This window comes from Mauremys reevesii, linkage group 10 (genome assembly GCF_016161935.1).
Source record: "Mauremys reevesii isolate NIE-2019 linkage group 10, ASM1616193v1, whole genome shotgun sequence".
Classification (NCBI taxonomy): domain Eukaryota; kingdom Metazoa; phylum Chordata; order Testudines; family Geoemydidae; genus Mauremys; species Mauremys reevesii.
The window spans coordinates 78475531-78498889 of record NC_052632.1 but is presented as its reverse complement, the minus strand read 5'-3'; the positions used below and the strand labels follow the sequence as shown (position 1 = coordinate 78498889).

The window sequence follows — 23359 nt, the reverse complement described above, 5'->3', positions numbered from 1 at the left end:
AGCAGGGCCCGGAGCTAACCTGGCCTCCCTCTGGGTCGGCGCCATGTGGAGGCGGTAAGAGAGCCAGCAGGCCAGGTGCCCTTTCCAGCAGGGGCTGCCCTAACGCAAAGGGGGCAGGCAACAGCCTGAAATCGGCAGGTGGTGAGGCTGGGGGGCTGCCCTGCTCTGCTCTCCAGCAAAGAGCATGCGCAGCGAGCTAGGGGATCCCCATTACCTTGGTGAATTTCAGCATCTCCGCTACGTCCGGCGAGTCCTTCCCTTTCCGGGATTTCTGCTTGCAGGAATCCCTGGAATAAATCGCAGAAAGAGAATGACAGATCCCTCTCTGGGCACGAGCTGCTGGGGGCTGGGACGGGGGATCCCTCGGGGGTCAGCACATCTGCCTCCCCCATGGATAGGAGCTGTGGGCCCAAGAACAGCCTCCCTTCTGCTGCTGCAATTGCAAAATCCGTGCCTGAAGTTCTAGCACCCGCCACAAACCGCGGGCTCCCATATGAGGGTCTGATGAGCAGAACTACCCCAGCTGACACGCAGGCACTAGCATTGATGGCTGCAGCTCCCACACAGGCCAATGACGATGCAAGCACAGGCAGGAGGCTGCGCTGGGAACAGTGCCAGGTGTGCAGTAGGACGAGGGCCAGACATGCAGCTGGACTGACCGGAAAGCCCATCAGTGCAGTTCCATAATCAGCCAGAGAGGTCGCTCTCAAGCAATACCAGGCCCTTCCTTCTCTGTATGCTGCCTCCACAGGCAGCCCTTGGGCTGGGCACTGAGCCCGGGTCCGCAGTGGGGCAGTCAGCCCCAGGATGCCAACCAGGGGTCAGTTAGTGCCACGTAGGATGGTGCTTCCTGTGACGTGGCTACTGTCCCACTGGGAACGGGGCTGAGCCCCACCAAACTCATTGCACACAGGGTCATGGGAGGCTGGAAGGTTAAAGGTCACTCCCCTTCCCTCGGCCAGCACTCACGTCTTCGTCCTCTGCGCCTCCCGGAAATACTTCTTGGCAAACTCCTGCATGGGGAACTGCCTGCCCTGCAGGGCACCGTCCCCAGGAAGCTCGCCGCCATACTCCTCCACGCTCTCCGCATAGTCGCTGCCCGCGGGGGACACCTGGGGAGAGGGGGACCATGGGCTGCAGGGGATGCAACGCGCACCTGTGCCGCCAGCGTACGACTCCATGGGTCCTAGAGCCATTAACCCTCAGAGGAGCTACAGACACTGCAGCTGCATCCTCCTGGTGCCCACTGATCAGTGCCCCACCCTGTGCCAACTGCAATGCCTCCCTCCCCAGTCAGCCTCCTACCCAGCTGCTTAACCAGCCCCGAGGATCAAGCCCTCCCCGCCACCCACCCCGCCCAACCCCCGCCCACTCCAGCCCTCTGAGAGCTCCCAGTTTCCAGCACTGCAAGGGTTACTTGGGGACAGTCCCTCACCTCGATCTTCCTGTCCAGCTCCTGAGCCACGGCTGTGGAGGCCACGGCCACTGCCACGGCCGCCGAGGCTGCCACCTTGCCCTGCTTGTTCTTGGGCTCCTCTTTCCTGTCCGCTGGCAGGTGGATAAAATCTGGGGCTGCCACAGGCTGGACGTACTCGGCAGGGAAGCGCCCCGACCTCCCGTGGATGGCACCGAATTTCCACCCTGCACCGGGACATGTTGTTAACAGCCTAGTGCTCAGACACACACTCCAGCCAGGCTTAAACACCCCTCCCTGCCGCGCCGGGCCCGGTTATTGGTCCATCCAGCCCCATACACTCCTGCCTGCTGTGCCATGCACAGTTATCGGTCCATCCAGCCCCGTATGCCCTCCCTGCTGCGACAGGCCCAGTTATCAGTTCATCCAGCCCCGTACGCCCTCCCTGCCACACCGTGCCTGGTTATCAGTCCATCCAGCTTCGTACACTCCTTACTGCTGCGCCATGCCCAGTTATCGGTCCATCCAGCCCCATACGCTCCTTCCTGCTGCATCACACCCGGTTATCGGTCCATCCAGGCCGTATGCTCCTGCCTGCTGTGCCACGCCCAGTTATCAGTTCATCCAGCCCCGTATGCCCTCCCTGCCGCAATGGGCCTGGTTATCGGTCCATCCAGCCCCATATGCTCCTGCCTGCTGCGCCATGCCTGGTTATCGGTCCATCCAGCCCTGTACGCCCTTCTCTACCCCACCACGCCCGGTTATCGGTCCATCCAGCCCCATATGCTCCTGCCTGCTGCGCCAGACTGGGTTCTTGATCTATCCAGCCCCGTATGCCCCGCCCTGCCACACCAGGGCCGGTTATTGGTCCATCCAGCCCCGTTTCTTGCCTCCCTTCTCTAGCATTTTAGACCTGTCCATTCAAACCAGCACCCCACACCCTGCTGCCCTAGATCAGACATGTTGTCTCTCAAATCCAGCATCTGCCTGCAGCAGTGGCCAATGCCTGGGGCTTGCTACGGAGGTGCAAACTCCCCACAAAGACACATCACATAGCCAGAGCTGTGATTGCATTCAGAGAGGTTCCTTCCTGACCTCTGCAGAGACCTGTCCTGAAGCACAAGATTTGATTCTCCATATCTCACCATAAACACAGCCAGCCCCCTTTGAAAATCCAGCCACAGCAGTTGACTGGGAATGGCTGGTATTTAGACCCATATAGGCTTGCTTTTGCACAGCACTCTTAAACAAGGGGTCTGGGGCTCATGCACACTGCACATACCATCCCGTCCTGCATGCAGCAACCTGCTGTTCGCCTGGGGTTAGCTAGAGCTTCCCCCCAGAGACTGGACGGGCTAGGGACCAGGATTACATGCACAAAGCAGATACAGGAGCGGGCCATGCATGGAGGAGGCTAGTTGGGGAAGCAATGTGGTTACAGTTATGGGCTGTTATCGAGAGCATGGCCAAGGGGGCTGTTAGGACTCCAGCCAGTTCTACAACGGCTTCTCCGCACACAGGGTCTGGAGGCCGTTGGACAAATAACCCCCATGCCCTGCCCTCAGCCTGCCCCCTAGAGTGCCGACCGCTGGAGCTGCGTGCCCCATACAAAACCGCCCCTGGGATGGCGTAACAACATCCTCTCCAGATGCACTCATGCCAATTCCTGTCCGTTCCCCATGAGCAGCCGGGCGAGCGCGCTCTGCTCAGGCTAATGCCCACGGGGAGCTGGTGCTAATGGGTTTCTCGGGGCCTGGAATGTGCTCGTCTCTCCTGGGGAGCTCTGTTTCTCTTTGGTGGACACACCAGGGGTCCAGCTTCCTCAATCTCTTGCCAGAGCCCTGGCACAGACACTACTAGAGGAGCAGCTGGAAATCTGACAGCATCCTGTGCCCTTAGGCCCGTGCATGGGAAATGGATCATCAGCACCACAAGCACAGGCTTTTACAGCTCAGGCTAAAGCAGGAACTCCATGCGCTGGCAGTGATAGTAGGCGCTTGTCCTGTATATGGACTGGCCCCTAGAGGGCGACACAACACACTACGTCAATGTGTTACAGTGACAGAAAGGGGCAGGCCAGGCTACACGCCCTGACCTGGTGCTTTGATCCAGCCCCGGGCAGTGGAATGGGGTCTGGCCATGTGGGCTGCAGTGGGGTCCTGGGGATTCATCGCCTGGGGGTGGGGGCTGGAGAGCACACGCTTCGTCGGGGGGGGGGGGGGGGGGAGCTGGCTCCAGAGGAGAGAGCCCCGCAGGAGAATGGGCGCAGGGGGACAGGGCTCACGCAGGGACAGCACAACACGACACTCCAGAGCCACCCACCAAAGTCCTGGGTGCCCCTCTTCAGCTCCTCCAGGTACGTCACCTTCTTGCGGACCACACATCCATGCCAGTGGTCTGTGGGGAGGGGACAGCCTCAGGGCACCGCGGCAGGACTAAGGGCACCCACCCAACCAGCTCCATCCCCCCACGCTGCCCAACAGCGGCCAGGGCTGGGGAGGGATCCGGGCAGCACTCTGCTCTCGGGGGAGGTGGCTGGCAGTGTTCCCTTTGTGGGCCCCAGTGTATGCTATGGGGGTGGGTGGCCCAGGAGGTTATAAGCCCAGGACAGGGCTGGGTGGTCCCATTGAGCTCATCGTGCTCATGCAGGGGAAAGGGGCCCCCGCTAAGACGCCCCGTCCTCTCCTTTGCAAACCGCCCCGTGACACCCCAAGGGTGGCTCCCAGCAGAGAGTGCAGCAGCGCCAAGAGCGTCCCGTGCCGCTCACCTCTTTCAGGCTGCTCCAGCGGCTGCAGGTGGATGATGTCCCCCTTGTGGAAGCTCAGCAGGCTCCTGTCGTCTGTAACGTAGCTCTTCACGGCAACCACGTACTGCGAGTCCTGGCACGTGGGAGAGGGGCTGGGTTTGGTGCTGCTGCGGGGAGCTGCGCGCACACACACACACGCACACACAGAATACACTCCTACATCCAACACCCCGCTCACATTCAGAACACAACCACACAAAGACACACCCTGCGCTCAGAGTATAACTGCACAATCACACACACACACAGCCTGCTCAGAGTACAACACCCCCCTGCCACACACACACACTACCCCTAGCTGAACACACTTATATACAACTGTGGCCAGGTGACCGGTTCTGGGGCTCTGTATGGAGGTGTAGAGCTCTCCGGCTGATTCACTCCGGCAGCCAGACCAGGGGGCTCTCATTGGCACCAAGACAGGAGTATAAAAGCTTGAGCTTTTCTAAGGCAAAGGTGAGCAGGGTGAGGGACAGGGCAGTATCCCATAGCATGTGTATGCTGGAGACCCTGCCCCATGGACTGGGTGCGGGAGATGCCAAGAGAGGCCATTCTGGCTCCATTCCCATGGTCGGCCTCTCACCTTCTTGAGCTCCGTGATGAAATAGTCGATCATGGCCTTCACCTGGGGGGCTTTGGGGGAGAAGAGGATGAGCTTCTCGTTGGTGAGGTTGAACTCCAGCATGTGCTTGGAGGGGATGGTCACGAACAGGATATCGGTGTAGCTGCGGGGGGGAAGGACGGGGTTAAAACCCAGGGTAGGAGAGCACAGCTGAGAAAGCCAGAGGGCTGGGCAGAGCAGCGAGGGGGAGATTAGTCTTACTGCCAGACCAAGGGCAGAACTAAGATGCCACATATGCCTCCCATGCGCCATGTTCTCCAGCCACTGGACCCTGGCTGTTTGCCATGGACTTGGATGGAGCTGAGGGGACTAGGAGTCCTGGCTTGTGGGGCTGGGCTCCATGGGGAGTGAGGGGCAGAGCTGGGGGGCCTGGGGGCCTGTCCTTTACTCCATCACGGGGAGTGAGCCGTGGACGCACACCGGGACTGTATACAGCGAAGGATAAATCACACTTTGGAGCCTCTCCTCCTGGGGATCCCAAAGCGCCACAGGAACTGACCCCTGGGTCGGCAGGCGTGTGTCGGTGTGTGCACAGGCGGGTGTCTGGGCTCGTGTGTATAGAGGTGTGTGCAGAGGGGCATGTGTGTGTCTATATGCATTTGTGTCTCTGTGCATCCACGCGTGCTTATATGTTTGTGTGTGTATATACAAGGGTGTGTGTGTGTGTGTGTGTGTGTGTGTGTGTGTGTGTGTGTGTGTGTGTGTGTGTGTGTGTGTGTGTGTGTGTGTGTTACTGCTCACAGCACTTTGCAAAGGGAGCTCGCAGGCCTGATCTGCACAGGGAAGTGGCTCTGTCTAATTGAATCCATTAAAGCAATTCCTTCAACCCTGCACCCGCTGTTCATTGGCAAGGAACCGCCAGGCCCTTGGCTGGAGGCTGGAATTGCCTGGCGTGGTGTGCCAGTGCCAGTGCCAGTGCCAATGCCAGGCAGCATGTGCCCAGCCTGACCCTCCAGCACAGCGGGGTGCTGGCAGCCACATGCCAGTCCTTCTCCACAGGTGCACGCAGGGCTGGTTCCTTTGCAGGCGTCCCCTTCCTGAGAGCCGCAGGAGTCCCAGCCCTAGGGGGCAGGCTGGCCCTGGCCTTACCTGTAGCCCCGCAGCACCCGTAGCTGCTCCCCTGGCATGTTGGTGCCCTTGACCAGCCGCAGCAGTTTAATCCCCGTGTGAGACACTGCCAGGATCTGCACCCCGGTGCCAACGCTGCCCTGGGGATAGAGGGAAAGAGGGTACAAGACAAACCAATGAGTATCAGCACCAATCCCGTGCAGCGATGAGCCCTCTTGGACTGGCACGCAGGGCCGGCTTCAGGCACCAGCTAAAGAAGCAGGTGCTAGGGCCGGCATTCCAGCCGCTATCGGGGCGGCATGTCCAGGTCTTTGGTGGTAATTTGGCAGCGGGTCCCTCAGTCCCTCTCGGAGCGAAGGCCCTGCCGCCGAATTGCTGCCGAAGAGTGGAGTGGTGCGATTGCGCTGCCGCAGCTTTTTTTTTTTTTTTTTTGCCACTTGAGGCGGCAGAAAACCTGGAGCCAGCCCTGCTGTCGTGGCAGCAGTGCTGGGCAGAGACCTGCTGTGGAAATGCAGGGAACCAGCCTGATTCACCCCAAGGAACCCAGGAGCACTGACAAGTCTGGCCCCTGGGATCTTCCTGGGGCCTGTCTCTAAATCCACAATGGCCTCAGGCCTGTGGATGATCTGACAGTCCCCGGAAGGAGGTTTGCATCCCCTGGCCAGCACAGAGCAGCAGCTACGGGCAGCAGAGGCAACAGACCTGAGTACATCAGGGTCTGCTGCTGAGACCTGTCCCGGCCCCTGGACTATCCCCATGCTCCCTCCTGCTGGGCGTGGGGCAGGCCCTTACCGTGGCGGGGAAGAGGCGGGAGAAGTAAACCTCCCAGCCGTCCCGGGCTGCAATCACAATCTCCTTCTTAACGCTGTCGTCGGCCACTGGGCTGAATGAGTCCAGCTTGTTTTCCGCTGTGGTGAGAAACACACGTCCCCCCCCCGCCCCGAGAGAGATGTCAGGTGCTGGCTCCCCGTCCCCGGCCAAAGCGGATCTGCTGCTGGGGCAAGGGAATCTGGGCACGGGGGTCCAGCTGGAGAACAAGGACTTCCCCGTGGGGGTAAGAGCTCTGCTCCTTGCTGCAGTGCGACCCCAGCCAGCATGGGACAGAGCAGGCGTTTCCCACCAGCTCCCTGTCGCTGCCGGGGACCCAACCTTCCCACGGGGGCTGGGAGACGCCTTAATGCCCAGGGCAGGCCAAGCACAAGCAGAACTTGTGACATTCGAGTCCCAGCTCAGACTAAACCCTGGTCCAAGAGGTGCGAGGCTGCGGGGGCCAAACCCAATGGGAAACCTCCCGTCACCTTCCAGGAGGGCAGCTTTGCCCTACGCACTAGACATCCCCTGCCCCAGGGAAGAGCAGGGAAGTGGGGCTGGAGAGAGGAGGCCATCGCCCCCAGCAGTGGGGAGGCCAGCCCCTCGGCATGACGCAGGACTCAGTGGGCAGGGCGGGGCGTTACCGAAGAGGGATCTCATGCGCAGCCGCTCCTCCGGGGTGATCCTGAGGCAGGCGTCGGAGAGCGTGTCATGGAAGATCTGAGGGGGGAACCCACCACGTTGAGGTTAGGAGCTTCAGGGCCGAGGCCTCCATGTCCCTGATGCAGCCTCACTGACTCCTTCCTGTAAGCCCTATCCCACACCCATTGCCACAGTACAGGGGTCAGGAACACTGGCCCAGCCTCCCTGAAGCCTCTCAATCCTGCTGCTGAACGGGCTGCAAAGGGCAGAGTTTGCCTGAAACACACAACTCCCAGGTGTCAATCCTGCTGGGAAAAGGTTCAGTGGGTCCTGAACCCACCTGCGTTTAACAGAGGTGGGTGTGGCTCTTTACAGAGGACCTAGAGTGTGGGCTGAGCAGTCCTCATGGAGGAACCTTGGGAGCAATCCAGCCTAAGGACAAGGTATGGGCTGGACTATACATTCCTTTTGTGAATAAGGCCAAGTCCTAGGCAAGGGAATAAGTAGATCTGAGCCACTACAGCTTGCGTGGCCTGTGCTGGGAACAGGGCAGGGAAGCTGCTGGCTCCCAGGCGCATTGCTGAGTAAGAGGAGGCATTTCCTGCAGAAGGACAGACTGGGAAACAGAAGTCACCTTGCACATCTATGGGTCTGGGTTCCTCCTACCCCAGGGTCTGGCTGAACCCATGATTCCGCAGCTCGCCTACACCCTGCCCAGACTTTGAGGGAATACAAGCAGACTGAGCTGACAATGCTCTGACTTTCTCAAGTGCTCCCTGCTGAGGATCTCAAGGCATTTTCCGAATGTTCTTTAGCCCTCGCAACCACCCTGTGGGGAACTCTCTCTGCTGTACATATGGGGAGAGGGAGACAGGGGGAGGAGCTGGTTCGCTCAAGTTCACACGGCGCGTTTGTGACCTAGCCGGGAACAGAACCCAGAAGTCCTGACTCCCAGCCCTGGACTTTAAGCCAGAAACTATCCTTCCGCTCTTATAATACAGACAACTCTACAGCAGAGAAAGCTCTGGATCTGGAGCCTGGAACCTGACCTGTCTGAAAATGAGATCCAGCAAGAAAGGGTTGTTGAAGTTATCCTTAGGATAGAACACCTGCAAGGAAAGAGATCAGAGGGGCATGGTCAGGTGCGGAAGGATCCATTAGTGAACAATTCCCTCGGCCTGTGTTACTAGCTGCTGAGATCAGTGAACCCGAAAGGATTTTCACTGCTTAGGCCCTTTATTTCATTCCTCCATTACACTCAAAGCAGGACAGGAACTCTGGGTGACATTTTCAAAGCGCCTGCGTAACTTAGCACTTATGTCCCATCGAATCTGAAGTGCTTCGGCCACTTTGGAAAACAGGACGTAGGCTTTTAGGCACTTTTGAAAAGGCTACCCCAAGACTAGTCAATTTCACCTCTGTTCACTTACCAGGGAACGCGTCAGTGAATACTGCAGCTAAAGGTGGGAAGACGCACAAAACTCTTTCTGTTAATAACACGGGGGGGGGGGGGTGGAGCTTTTTAATTTTAATAAAGAACTTAAATTTTAGGCCTGAGCTCCCTGACCAAATCGTTCATAAATCGTAATAATACCACTCATGTTAACGACACCCCCTCCCACAGTAGCCAGTGAGTCCTTCTGCTCTGGGGTCTCCTGCCATATCCACAGTAACACCTTTCCACTCTCTGTCACTCAATATCACAGCCTTGCAAGCTCCCCTCCCCTTCTAAAGAATCCCAGGGCGGCTGGATCTGTTTGGAACATAAGTTCCTAAGGAGAAAACGGACCCTGAAAGGCACTTTCTCCTCCATGGGGGCCCTTGCACCTCAGTAGCCTTAACAACCACTAGATGGCACTGTTCCCTCACAGAAACAGACAAGGGGTAGTTTTCAGGCCAGTTCTTTTGGGGCTCAGGATCTGGCCTGGGCACTGATTTCCCCTGGCCGGGTGGGTCTGGTGGGAGAGGGAGGAGGGGGCTGTGTGGAGCTGTGCCCCAGGCAAGTACCTCTTTCCTGATGTATATCTTCCAGGACACGTTGCGGTAGGCGTAGAACTCCTCGCTGAAGCACCGGTGCAGTTGCGTCTGGACCTGCTCGTGCTCGGCCGGGAGCTCCCGGGAGACTGGGACTGAAAAGAGATTGAGGGCAGAGTGCTCACAGGCAGCAGGGTTGGGTGTTAGTACCATTATACGAGGCACTGGTGAGACCTCATCTGGAATATTGTGTGCAGTTCTGGTCTCCCATGTTTAAGAAGGATGAATTCAAACTGGAACAGGTTCAGAGAAGGGCTACTAGGGCAATCCAAGGAATGGAGAACCTGTCTTATAAAAGGAGCAAAGAGCTTGGCTTGTGTAGCCTAACCAAAAGAAGGCTGAGGGGAGATATGATTGCTCTCTATAAATATATCAGAGGGGATAAATATCAGGGAGGGAGAGAAATTATTTGAGCTCAGTACCGATGTGGACACAAGAACAAATGGATATAAATTGGCCATCAGGAAGTTTAGACTTGAAATTAAATGAAGGTTTCTAACCATCAGAGGAGCGAAGTTCTGGAACAGCCTTCCTAGGGGAGCAGTGGGGGCAAAAGACATATCTGGCTTCAAGACTAAGCTTGATAAGTTAATGGATGGGATGGGATGATGGGATAGCCTAATTCTGGCAATTAATTGATCTTTGACTATTAGCGGTAAATATGCCCAATGGCCTGTGATGGGATGTTAGATGGGGTGGGATCTGAGTTACTACAGAGAATTCTTTCCTGGGTGCTGGCTGGTGAGTCTTGCCCACATGCTCAGGGTTTAGCTGATCACCATATTTGGGGTCGGGGAGGAATTTTCCTCCAGGACAGATTGGCAGAGGCCCTGGGGTATTTTCACCTTCCTCTGCAGCGTGGGGCACGGGTCACTTGCTGGAGGATTCTCTGCACCTTGAAGTCTTTAAACCACAAGTTGAGGACTTCAATAGCTCAGACATAGGTCAGAGGTTTGTTACAGGAGTGGGTGGGTGGGTGAGATTCTGTGGCCTGCGTTGTGCAGGTCAGACTAGAAGATCATAATGGTCCTTCTGACCTTGAAGTCTGTGAGTCACTGTGGATGCAGGGGGAAGCCCATTAGCTGGGCCTCAGCTATTTCCTACTGCACCAGGGCAAATCAGGCCTATGCTGTCTATCCATCCTACTTAACCTGCCCCCTACCCCGTAGCATCTGGGCACCTCGCAGCCTTCAGTGCATTTCTCCTCCCAACCTCCTGGGGGGCAGGGCAGTGCTATGGTCACTACAGGGGAACGAAGGCACAGAAAGACTAAGTGACTTATCCAAGGTCCCTCACAGGAAGTCTGTAGCAGAACAGGAAACAACCTGGGTTTCCTGAGTTCTCGGCCAGTGCACTAACCATTGCACCAGCCTTCCACCAGGGGGCTGGTATCAGTGCAGCTACATGTGTGGCAAAGCCTACAAGTTTCTGCCCCCATGGGATCTGGTATGTATTGGTGCAGGGATACCGCCCAGCCTGTTCCTTCTCCCCTGTTCCACATTGTGCCCAGACTAACGCTCTCTTGGATTTATGGTGCATCTTATATCCTGAAGGATCTCAACGCACCTTACAAAGTTACGATGATACACAAGGATCGGTTCACCCACCACTAAAATGCAGCCACCTCTGGAATGGAAGGCAGCAGGTATGTAACAGCAACACAGCACAACTGTTTAATACATGAAGTGATGGGGAAGGCCGTGTCCAACTGAAATTGCAGGGAGGGTTTAGTGAAGCAGGATGTCATTACTCAAGGGGGAATTTAATCTGGGCATCAGGGTTTTCCCCTTTGATCCCAGGCTCAACTCTTGCAGAAGATACCAGGGGATCTTTAATGGCCATAAACCATCAGGAGCTTGGCTTAACCCCTCTTCAGAAATGGTTTGATACTCTCCCATGGGGGAGCTTTGCTTCCTGATCTCATCGGGGAATCGATCATATGCCCTGAAACATGAGGATCAAGAGCTCTGGTCACTTTATCCTGCCTAGCGTCACTGCCTTCACTGCTAGGGAAACCTCTGAAAATATCCTGGCCGCAGGGCAGCCGGTGAGGGAACGGCAGCCACTTATCCAGCCCTCTCCTTCAGAACTTGGCAGGACAGCGTGAGGCTCCGGCATCCAGCCCTGAACCCCAGAGGAGATGAAGCTGCGCTGCCTCTCATGCTGTTACCTGGAGGTGACACTGGAGACCTGGCCGTGGCAGCCGGTGAGGGAACGGCGGCTGGTGATGGCGGCGAAGGCCTCTTGGTGCTGGTAACAGGCTTCACCATGGCTATTGCTTCCTTGGCCACCTACAACACAGAGATGGAGACCAACTTCCTGTGAGGGATCAGGCCACTTCCCCGGGCTGGGGGGCTCTCCCTTATCACACCCATGGGCAGGAGCGGGGGACACTCACTGGCCCATGCGGTGCCCTGCCAGCTATCACTGCGGTTCAGCCCAGGCAGTGGCCAGCCTGGGGATCATGCTCTCCTTGGGAGCCCTGACTCTGATCCCCAGCTGGTGGGGACTCTGAATGCTCGACTGCAGAGCAGCACCCCATGCCCCTGCATTCACCAGGCAAGCAGCTGGACCTCCCCGTCCCGCAGCGCCCCAGGTTATTGACAGGGAGAACAGCTGCCTGTGCCTTCCAATCAGCGCTTTCGTACCGGAGCGGCTGTTGGGGGGGCCGGCGCCACTGACATCTGCCCCTTTAAGATCATCATAGCCTCCTCATGGGGATCCATCTTCTTCACAAAGACCTTCCCACCTTCCTTCCTGCAGAGACAAACAGCCAGGGGCCAGAGCAGGCTCAGAGAGAGAGAGAGAGAGAGAGAGAGAGAGAGAGAGAGTGTGTGTGTGTGTGTGTGTGTGTGTGTGTTATGCACAAGGCCTCATCCCCTGAGCTAAAGGGGTTGCCCCTTGAGCCAGCAACAGACTGTTACAGTTCCTGGGACTCTGCTGCTCCAGGGAGATCACAGCCTCCCAGCCGGTGCATCATCCGGGGAGCCCAGCCAGCCCTGCTGCTGCTAATGCATGGCTGGGAAATGCAACCCAGCTGCTGTCCCTGCAGCTTTAAGGGTGTGAGCGCTAGCCCAGCATCAGACGCTGATGTCCGCAGGGGCTCGGGCAGGAGATCCGAGTTCTGGCCTGTCTTTCGGGTCTGGCAGCCCAGGGTCTCACCTGATGGGCTCGGGGAGCCTGGCGGGCTGCTGGCACTGCTTAATGATGTTCTTGATGTGCTGGGTGGGCTCGGGGAAGTGCTGCGAGCTCAGCTTGGCCGGCCGCACCAGCTCATCAGCCCGCAGCCTGGAGGCAGGAGCTGTCGTGGAGGGAGGAAGCAAGCGGGAGGCTGGGTTGAGAATCTCAAGGAGGGGGGTAGGCTCCAGCATTGAAATCCTGCCCCCCGAAGGTGGGGAAAGGCTCCTGCTCTGGTTTGCAAGGCTCAAGCTACAATTGTGACTTCTGTCCAGCACCATGCACAAGCCCAGTGCCCCCTGGGCCGCCTCTCCCTGCTGGGCTTCTATCTCCACCTCTTCAGGAACTAGGGTGTCCAGATGTCCCGATTTTCTAGGGACAGTGTTGATTTTTGGGTCTTTTTCTTATATAGGCTCCTATTGCTCCCCACCCCCGTCCCAATATTTCACATTTGCTGTCCGGTCGCCCTCGCAGGAATCTTCCACCACCCTGGCCTAGGCTCTGGGACACGCCCTGCAGAGCAGGCACAGGTGTCTGAGCAGCTCTTTGCTCCCGTCAAGTGTTTGTCACGTGCCGGGGGAGAGCTTGGGGCTCCAGCCAGAGGCTGTGCAAGCTCCTGTCACCCCTCACGCTTTCCCCCAGGCCTGCCGCCCCACCCCCAGCTCTGACTTGCCGTCCCCACCCCCACCTAGTCCCGACTTCCTTCCCTTCTCTGCCCCGAAACCTTAGCTGGAGCACCTGTACCTGTCCTGGGCTCCCCCCACCTGCTCTGCTGATGCCCCTCACTCCCCACCCACAGCCCTCCTGCACTCCCAGCCCTATGGCGGGTCATTTTCAAATAGCAGCAGCAAACCACACCAATGGGAACTAGACCCAAAGCCAGGCTCCCCTCAGTGCTAAGCCAGGATTCGAACCCAGATCTCCAAAGGCAAGCGCTGCCACGTTAGCCCACGGCACCACTATGCACCTGGGCGGGGCGTCAGCGTCCCCCGACAGCTGCAAGCTCGGGGCTGGAAGGGGTTAGAAAGCTGATCTCGGTGTCCCTGCGGGGGTGGAGGGGTGAGAGCCCAACCCAAGACAGGTTTCTCCAGGGGAGGCTGTATTTGTGGCTGATCCCTTACCGGCTTTCTGCAAGAGGGCCGCCGTCCTGGCTGGTGTCCCACTCACAGCCGTCCTCTGGCCAGGGGGAAGGAGAAGGAGTGTGTCACATCAGCAGGCTTTAATGGGAGGGGTGTCTGAAGCGCCGCTCTAGGAATTATTTGGGGGAAGTGCTGTCCCAGGCAGGAGCCCAGACCATGTGATTCCTTCTGGCTTTAGCAGCCATGAAAACTGTCTTGGCGAGGGGTGGCCATGATGGGGCAGGGCTGTCCAGCTGCTACGGTGGCTTCTGGTTCAATAGGGTCTTTCGCCCCGAAGGATTCCAGAGCACTTTAAAGTGTACAGGGATCATTTCACCCCCCCACTCCCGAAATGCAGCTGCCTCGGGGTGGGAGGGTGCCAAGCAGCCCAGTGCGCTGTAGAACAAGCGTGGAGGCAGAAAGGCAATTCTGGCCCAGGTTCGATGGTAAATGCCTTGTCTTTCCTTGTCTGCCCTGGGGTCTTTAACGTCCTCCCAGAGCAATGAGGGGTGGCGGGAGGAGGGTGGTTAAGGCTCCATTGTAACATTTCCACCGTAGAAAGCTGCCTGGAGCGGAGTCATAATTACTAGCGTGGGCAGGTGGTATCTGGGCACCCCCCAGGATCCAAGACCTCCGGGAGGCAGAACACACTGGAGCCTTTCCCAGCGCGCAGCCCCACCACCCAACAGCTGGGGGCAGGAAACGAAACGGGCCCCTTCAGCTGACAGCGCAGAGGGGAGCTCAGGGAGCCCACAGGACTCATCTGTTGGAATCTGGCCAGGACTGGGGGCTGTGACCCCTCGAGGGGCTTGAATTGTCACCACAGGTCAGGACCTCACTTTTCTCTCTCCAAGCTGGGGCCTCAGGGTCAGTGCTGATTCCAAAGGGAGAGTGTCACCTACCCGCCTCCCTGTGGCATAGGGTCCCTTCGCACCACACCGGGCCCAGCACCGACTCCCCGAGTCACCTACCCGACTCCCTGCAGCACAGGGTCCCCTACGTAGCCAATTACTTAGTTGATTATTTATGTATTGGGTGTTGTGTGAGGTTAGGGTTATAGAAGTAGACGTCAAGGGATACGTATGCATTAGGTAAGGAGGGTGAAACGCAAAGCCTACAGGCTGAGGCCTGTAAGATTTTAGCTTAGCCCTACTAGGCCATAAGTAAGTGACCGAAGAATGACCCAATGCAATAAGCTTACGGGAAGAGAAGTGCCAAGGGATGGTATTGTGAAAAATTAGCCGTAAAATTAATTTTAGATCACAAAATGTTCTAGCGGCACAGTTTTTTCAAACACGTGCCTTAACCGCAGGATACAGGTCCAGAGGATAAAAGGAACTACACACAACCTATGGGAAACAGGGTACCCCCATATTTTGAGGAGACACAACACAAATAAGGAAAAAGAGGGTTGATACTTTCACGCACAGGCGCAGAGGATGAGGTGCAGTCAGAATCACATGATAAAAGAGGGTGCCCAGAGTTGGAAAATCGAGCTTCCTATGGGAAAACTCCAGCAGAAGCCATCCCTCTCCTGATGATCCATGAGAGCCCTGTCAGACTCTAACACTCTCCAGGAGGAGGTGAGTACAACTGTAGCTGTAATTTGTGCCTGGACAGATGTAGGATGTATCTATCCTTGGATACTCAATACGCTGTTGGCAGCGTTAATACAATGGATAAAAGATATTAGACATTGTTCTTGTGAATGTCCGTGTTTCTTTCCTTGGTCTTTGTGTGTTCCTAGCAGCTCTAGATCTGAGACTAGTGGCAGAGGTAACTCTGTTGGGACTGCCGCCACCGGAGCTGAACCCACAACGCCAGTCCTAAATTCACTTTCAATACAAACAAAAGGCTACTCCTAGCACCGCACTGGGGCCGGCACTCCCTCCGTGGCGGGAGTCCATCTCCCCCACTCCCTGGGGCTTCTGTTTCTCTCTTCGCAGCTCCAGGGAGGGTCCATAAAACAGGGCTAGGGCCGTGCCAGCCTGTGAGAGAAGAATGAGATGGCCCTGCTTGGGAGCCTGCCATCCGGTGTCCGGCAGCACTCGGCCTCCCTGGAGGGCAGCCTCACACCTTCTCAGGGCTCAGCCACCTGCAGTGGGGACACGAGATCTGCCAAGAGACGCAGGGTTCGGTCCAGCCCTGTTCTACTCCTCACCGGGGCTGGTTTGGGCTCACAGCGGAGAAAAGGGATTTTAGGGCCATATGGTTAACTTCTTGCTCTGAACGTGGGCTGGATGCGTTCCCACCCCCCCAGCAGGGGCACATGAGACAGACCCACCTGCAGCGGCAGTGCTGTGCCGGGCACGCTCTGGACTGTGCTGGGAGCTCTGTCGGCAGGTCTGGGGCTGGTGGCCTGGGAGGCACTGGGAGAGGCTGTGCCGTCCGCCTGCTGCTGCTGCAGAGCCGTCGCCTGCCTGGTGATCTGACGAGCCTGTGCCACCGAAATGAGCAAGCGGGTGTGAGCACAGGCTGCACGCTGCCCCGTGGCCGGATTCCACCGCATCCTCAGACACCCCCTCGCTCATCCCAGGTGAGCCAGTGGCCAGGCCCCCTTCCTCCAAGGCTGCTCCAAATCTCCAGCCCCAACCACATCCCGCTTGGGGTAGGAGGGGAGTGTTAAAACCCTGACGTCCTTGTGGCCTGTCATCTCTATTGCCTCTTAGTGCCTGGGGCCTCTGCCCCCTCCAGCACCCCAGTCACTATCCCGGGCAGGGATTTTACACATTTTGAACTAAGGCACTGGAATCGGCAAGGGAAAAGCCCCACAGCTCCTGCAGTACTGACATGTGTGTTGCGTGTGCTTTACACCTCACCACTGCCCCCTACTGTGCCCCCCACGTCCCCTGGCCCCACTGACCCGGAGCAGGGCCTGCTGCTTGATGGGGTCGCGCTGCAGCACCAAGCTGGGATCCTGCAAACCTGCAAATGCAAAGAGGAGGGAGCTGGGATGAAACCAGAACAGGAAGCGCTTGCCAAAGGCCGGTGGACAGAGCTGCTGCCTGGGCGTGCGCAGAGAAGGGGGCAGTCCAGCAAACGCAGGAGCCTGGAAGTGTGCACACAGCCTCGCTGGGGCTCAGACACCGCGGTGATGGGTGTAGGGCATGGACCTGGAGAGGACAGAGTGGCTGGGAAAGCAGGGGCAGGGTGCACAGCCCAGGGACAGGGGGGCGCCTTGCATTGCTCTCACCTGAACCCTCTAGACTGTGGCTTCAAAGGGAGCCCTCTCCACCCTCTCCTGGCTGAAGGCCCCACGCTGGTTCGCAGCGCTGCCACCCTTACCAGCCGGGGCTGGATCCTGCGTGTACCGTGTGCCAAGGAGCCGCGTTTTCTGCAGCAGGATGGCTCGCTCACGGCCCATCTGCCCGACCGTCCTGGGTGCAGCAATATGGGCATGTTGCTCCCAGAGGCGCCTGCGTTCCGGGCACCACCCCTCTTTGTGGGAGAGATACGGGAATGTCCTTGGCCGGCAGGCTGAGATCTCCACCCGCCCCACTGAAGCCCCCCGCCCCATTACTCCAGTCCCAGCCTTCAGCCAATCACCTCAAAGCTGGGGGTGGAGTGGGGAGGTGGGTAGTTAAGACTCATTTCAAGCCTCAGAAGGGGAAGACCCCATGGTCACTGAGCCAGCCAGACCCACTGAAATCAGGTGGGACGGAAGGAGCCAGACTGTCCCAGCTCCTAGTGAGTTCAACTTCCCTGAGGGAATCTGGCCCTAGCATACCCCTATAGCGTCTCCTGGGGCTGTAGCCTCCCCTGGGATGTGCTCAGAGTCCCCTAACACACGCAGCCCTCTGCTCACAAGCATAGGGCAAGCAATCTTCCTGCAGCTCCTTCTGGCCACAGATCTCACACATCCACACACCTGACCTCGCCCCTCCCAGCTGAGGAAGGAGGCTGTGTGGCCTACTGGACAGGACACTGGACTGAGACTTAGACCTGGGTTCAAGTTCCAGCTCTGCTCTGCCACTGCTTTGCTGAATGACCTTCGGCAAGTCACTTCCCCTCCCATGCCTCAGTTTCCCCATCTGTATAATGGGGACAGTGATCCTGCCCTCCTGCGTAAAGCCACTTAGATGCATGGATGAAAAGCGCTAGGCATGAGCTAGGTATTATGATAATCATCCCTACTGTGCAGATGGGGAAACCGAGGCCCAGAGCAGGGCAGTGACTTGCCTAAGGTCACCCAGCAGGCCTGTGGCAGAGCTGGGAATAGAGCCTCTGGCAGGCATTGCCCTGTGCAAGGCCAGGAGGCTCTGCCCACGCTCACCAGTCTGCTGGGGCATCTCCATGGGTGCTCTGGCACTGCCTTGGTCCACATTGCTGCCCCCACCTCCTACCCGGCCTCCTCCTTTCATCTTCCGGGAGACAGCAGCCGGCTTCTCCAAGTCCTGGCACGGGAGAGAGGCGGGAACAGAGCACACAAAGGTTCAAGGGTGGCAGGGGCGGGAGCCTCGGTGGCAGGCTGGAAAGTGATCCCAGCCACGGCAGACAAGTGCCAGGGAACATCCAGGCCAGGGAGATCGAGTGACAGCTCCTTCCCCACTAACGCTGCACTCGCAAGGGACAGGTAGGGAGCCGAAAGCGACCACGGCTGAGGTTGTAACAACTGAGGTTTCATGCCTCTTAGCTTCTCTCGGGCTAACTCGTCCCCATGCCCCCATTCCGGGAGCCCACCTAATGGTTTTGCCTAGATGAGGGTGTTGGCTCCATCCAGCCCTCCCAACTGCAATGTAACTGATCCCCTTCCCGGGGCCTGCCACCTGGCACAGCACAAGAGACAAGAATAGACTCCAGTAACATAATAGCGGGTGACGTTTATACAGCACCTTTCCTGCCACTCCCAAAGGACCACCCCTGCTATGGAAATGCAGCCACCTCTGGGGTGGGAAGGGAAGTGGGAGAACAGAGGCCACCCAGCTCGGATTCTCACCAAAGAGCTGTGGGATCATAGGGGCCCACACAGGTGCATAGGTGCCAGAGACTTAAAGCCGCCGTGCTTCCAACCTGGTGCTTAAGCCATTCAGCAGAGACAGCAGATTAAACCCGCCAGCCTTGCTGACACTGGGCAGGGGGCCTGGCTCGCAGACACAGACTCTGCTGCCCCGTGAATCTAGCCCCAAAGAGTTTTCTGCTGTGGTTCGTTCCCCTCTTACCCCCAAGCGCCTCAGGGTCCCGGGGGGAAACTGCTGCAGTTAAGACAGTGACTCCCTTGATCTATCTATGTCCTTGCCTGGGCCCCATTTCCCTAGTCGCTGGGCCCCTCACAGTCCTTAATGACACCCCCGTGATGTAGGGCAGGGCTCCAAGCCCCAGCCGCCCTTCTTCTCATTCCCAACAGGGAACTGTCCTTACCCCATTCCCATAGGACAGGACCGGGTCAAACAGACTGTCCAGGTAACGATCCAACCCCTTGTGCGTTCGAGCTTCGCTGGCGGTGTCGGAATCTGCTGGTGGGGTCACAACGGGCAGAGGAAGAGTTAGCTGAAGAGGAAGGTGTTGGCTGACTAGTGCCTATTGCTTCCAAACGCTTCCCAGGTTCATGGGCTAATGGCCCGTAACCGCGAAACTCCCTGCACTCCAGAGTCTATACTGGATAATTCCATGGCCACGGTGACACTAACTTCTCTGCAGGCTAAAGCGGGGGTGACCAAATCTCATGCTTCAGGGCATCGGGTCAGGAGGGCCCTCAAACCCCTCTCCCTCACAGAGACCAGGAGTGGTCAGGTGCATTATGGGAAGGGTTGCCCCCACGAGAACATGGTATTCTATAGTATTGCAACTTTTTTTTATGGAAGGGGCCCCCAAAATTGCTTTGCCCCAGGCCCCCTGAATCCTCTGGGTGGCCCTGTTTTAAAGCCCCAGGCCGAGATGGTTTTGAGCTGGATCCTGAAGTGAATGGGAGTTGCACTGCTTTGTCCGTGGAAAGAGGGGCCCAGTCTGGGGGGAGAAGGCTACAGGAAGGAGAGTCTGACTCTTACCACGACTGTAATATCCATCTGAGTCAGGGGTATTTGGAGGCGGCACAGTGGGGGCCTTTGTGAATGGGGGAGGAGGGACTTCCTCGTCCGAATCCAAGCCCTGTCCGAATACTCTACAGAGAAAAAAAGGGGGGGAGGCATAAAGAGGGAACAGCTGTTTAATCTCCACCCCTCACTGCTTTCTCTTTCTCTGCTGGGGACTGCAGGCGGTTGCTGGCATCATCGCTGCTGGAGACGTGCTGAGGTGGAGACCTTGCGTGCAGCCGGCTCTGAGGCAGGGCTAGGCTGAGGGTCTGGCAATGGGCTCTCATCCCACTCTGCCCAAACACTCCTGCCAGCAGCTGAGCTCGCACGATTTCTGCCCTTCCGGACGCCTAAGGTCAAAGTGAGCCAGTGGCCCTGATGTGATAAGATCCCAGCTGTTCCTGGCTCCCAGTCCTATGCTCCGCTCCCTCCACAGGCCACACCTCCCTCCACAGGCCACACCCCCTCTTCTGGCCACGCCTCCTTCTGATGGCCACACCTCCCGCCTCTCAGAACGCATTTGCAGTGCATGCAGTGGTACGTACGCTGCACACTGTGCAGCTGAATGATCAGGAGCTTCAAAGGGGCCCGGCGCTCTGGTAGCTGTCCCTTTAAAAGCAGGGCTGCTGTGAAGGGCGTCCAGATGCTCCAAGCGGCTCTGGAATAGGTCTGCACATTGGGGTTCTGAGCTCCCACGCAGCCCCCGGGCCCAGCCGGGCTCTCCCCCCTAGGCTACTCAGCATCCCCGGATACCTACGCGCTGGTGGCACCGCTGCCCTTGTCCGCCCCCTCTGAAGCGACGATGAAATAAGATTTCTGCTTGGGGAAGCCCCTGGGCAGCTCCAGGTCGGAAACGAGGTCCAGGATGTAATCGTGGCCAGCCAGCTCGGCCCACTGGGCGCCATCCTTCATGGAGATGGACCAGCCCCTCCAGCCGTCCGTCAGCCCCCTGCAGGCAAAGCACAGCCTCTGAGGCAGGAGCGCGCACTCCGGAGGGGGGACGCAGCGAGGAGGAGACAGAGCAGAGCCCGGCCTGCTCAACCCCACCACTAGGCCAGGCCCTGGCCCTCCGTGCATCGAGACCCAGCAGCAGCTGCTCTGACATTCACCCCCCAACACGCACCCACAGCTGCCGAAATAGAACCAGGGCCCACCGGCTCCACAGCCAGCCGCTGCTGCGATACCCCGCGGCTCTGCTGGGGAAGGGCTCATTGCTTTGCGCCCAAGGGGCTGCGTATGGCTAGAGATGAGGCCTGAACGAGCCCCCTTGCTCCGCAGACCGGATGCACCCTGCCCATTGGGAACCTGGATCCAAATTGTGTAGCGTTAGCTATTCACTGCTTCTTACATGACTAGAGAGCCCCAGCCTAGCCGGCTCTGCCTAGCACAGTGTGGGACAAGGGCTTTCACGGTCCCTGTGGGACACGGAGCAGACAGATCCATGGGGCAGGTGGTCGGGACGCCGGCCGTCCCCAGCAGGGCCAAAGCCCGCCTACCTGTGCTTCAGCACGTCCCCTGCCAGCTCCTCCCCTGTGCTCCAGGAATGGATGGGGCAGGAGAAGCGGTCACCTGAGAAGTTAAGAGCAGATGGTCAAATCGTTGCATGTTACCGAGCAGCCGAACCCCAGCCCTGACCCACGCACCCCCCACCTGGGGTCCGTTTGGGTACGTGGGGCAGTGAGCACACACTGGCAAAACTGCCCCCGGGGCTGGGGAGAGAAAGAAGGGCCTGGGGAAGGGATGGAAACAGGATGGTTAAGGCTAAATGAGGGCTGGGGTGCACCCAAATGTTGGGCTCCACCCAATTTCTGAGCCCCCCACTCCCTCACCCCCCATCCCATTTTCCCCTTGCACAGCGCTTCCCAGACTGCCTCTGCCGCTCAGTCCTGATCTCCCTTGCAAGCGCAGAGCCCAGCCACCAGCCTCCCTGCTTCCCCCACAGCCCCGCACTCTGGGGCCGGTTCCCCAAGATCCTGGCTTTATCCGCCCCCAAGAGCCCAGACTCTGGGCCACGTTCTGTCTTCACTAACCCCCGTGCGTCCCCACTGAGCCATGGGGGTGTGCGCAGGGTGCCTGCTAGGCCCATCAGTGGCATCACCTCTCCCTGCAGCCGCCCTCGATCCCCCTCGCCCCCCGGGCTGAGTCTTGACCAAGGCCCCTGGGTTCGTCCCAGAGGCCCCTCACCGTTGAAGCAGTAGACGTCCAAGGCCATGCTTGCTCTCTGCCTGTTGGCCGTCCACTCGAGCAGCGACGGTGGGTAGGCCCGGGCTGTCTCGGGCCCAAGCTGGGACCTCAGCATGGCCTGCATCAGCTTGTGCTGGCACACCGGCTTGTAGCCATCAAAGGCGTAGTCGGAAACAAACCTACACAGGAAGGACGGACGTCGTGGGAGGGGGCTGGGCCAGCAGGACGTGCATCTGCACAATGGAGCAGGACCCAACCTCCTTTGACTTTCACTGACTTGCGCTCTCCAGGCAACGCCACAGGTCACCTGGAAGCCCTGATGGAGCCGCGAGGCAGGGGCATGTCTCCAGGTGTGCATCCAACAGCCCCAACCTTTCCAGGTGCTGATGGACTACCCTGTGCTTAGTGTGAGTGCTGATGTCTCCCCCTAGAGGCCAGACCAGGGATTACAATAGCCTACTGCTGCTGCACAGCGAAAGGAGTTCCTGCTTTAGCTCAAGGGGTACAAGCCAGAGGTTTTGAGGCAGAGGTTTGAGCCCTGCGGAGGAGCTGTATGTGCAGATGCCCTTGATTCCCATAGGGTTCGCTGGCAGCTAAGGGGGCTAGAAGAAGCCCAAGACTGGGACCATCAGAGGGATGTTCATCCCTGTCCCGTGGGCTCCTCTGGGCTCCCTCACAGCCTCTCCCCAGCCCCAGTGCTCACTTGAGCAGGTGTTTCTCCAGGCCGGCGGAGGGGGCAAAGCCGCTGAGGCAGGCGGCCAGGAGGAGCCAGCCCCGCTCCTCGTTGTTGACGTTGGTGTTGCGCCACACCTGGTTGGCGATCTGAGCCAGGATCTCGTCCCGCAGGCCCGGCGCCGAGAGCCCCTTCTGCACGATGTAGTTCCCAAACAGGTTCTCCGGGGTGCCACCGAGGTGCGGGTCACCCATGAAGCGCAGAATCTACCGCCGAGAGAGGGGCCAGGAGAAATGGGATACCAAGCAAGGGTCAGAAATCTCTCCTTCCCTTCCCCCAACACAGACAGGCTTCCCCCTTCTTTCCAGGGGTGCCCCCGGAAATTTTTCTCCTGGGAGGCATCCTCAATCTCCATGGAGCCATCCGCGCTACAGCTGCTGGTCCCAGCACCACACCCAGCCCCTGCCTTTGAGCCCAGCCTGCCCTGGTGCAGTGTCACTCCCCATCCCTGAGAGGGGACAGGGGTGGCAGGTCCCCGGGCAGAGCACTGGTGCAGGAGCTGGCCCTCCTCCTGAAGAGCTCCCTGTCCCAGCCCCACCACCCTGGGCTCTGAGTGGGCTGGTTTCACCCCTTTGGAGATGGTGGGTCAAGATCTTTAGCATCACCCGTCATGGGCGCTGGGCTGGTGCTGGAGAAGCCATGAGGTCCCATAGCAATGCTGTGAACTCCTGGTGGTCTTTTTCTCTCCATCCCTGCTGAAAGGCCCCTCTGAGCATGTGCCTGTGGCCAGGTCAGCAGTCAGG

The 23359-nt window shown here is 58.4% G+C and overlaps 1 protein-coding gene across 1 annotated transcript in view; it reads right to left on the bottom strand.

The window, feature by feature from the left end:
• Positions 1 to 23359, bottom strand: part of MYO15A (myosin XVA) — an 82087-nt gene that overhangs the window by 22067 nt on the left and 36661 nt on the right. The window contains exons 32-55 of the mRNA XM_039493381.1: positions 22587 to 22822; positions 21884 to 22062; positions 21196 to 21268; positions 20457 to 20648; positions 19676 to 19788; positions 19050 to 19144; positions 17965 to 18085; positions 16555 to 16616; positions 15976 to 16128; positions 13695 to 13749; positions 12559 to 12697; positions 12051 to 12153; positions 11598 to 11687; positions 9370 to 9474; positions 8412 to 8471; positions 7365 to 7440; positions 6703 to 6818; positions 5932 to 6050; positions 4804 to 4945; positions 4182 to 4293; positions 3737 to 3811; positions 1436 to 1641; positions 970 to 1112; positions 215 to 287 (exon numbers count right to left, since the gene is read on the bottom strand). Coding sequence (XP_039349315.1) covers positions 215 to 287; positions 970 to 1112; positions 1436 to 1641; positions 3737 to 3811; positions 4182 to 4293; positions 4804 to 4945; positions 5932 to 6050; positions 6703 to 6818; positions 7365 to 7440; positions 8412 to 8471; positions 9370 to 9474; positions 11598 to 11687; positions 12051 to 12153; positions 12559 to 12697; positions 13695 to 13749; positions 15976 to 16128; positions 16555 to 16616; positions 17965 to 18085; positions 19050 to 19144; positions 19676 to 19788; positions 20457 to 20648; positions 21196 to 21268; positions 21884 to 22062; positions 22587 to 22822 — 2838 coding nt within the window. The remainder of the gene's footprint in view (positions 1 to 214; positions 288 to 969; positions 1113 to 1435; positions 1642 to 3736; positions 3812 to 4181; positions 4294 to 4803; positions 4946 to 5931; positions 6051 to 6702; positions 6819 to 7364; positions 7441 to 8411; positions 8472 to 9369; positions 9475 to 11597; positions 11688 to 12050; positions 12154 to 12558; positions 12698 to 13694; positions 13750 to 15975; positions 16129 to 16554; positions 16617 to 17964; positions 18086 to 19049; positions 19145 to 19675; positions 19789 to 20456; positions 20649 to 21195; positions 21269 to 21883; positions 22063 to 22586; positions 22823 to 23359) is intronic.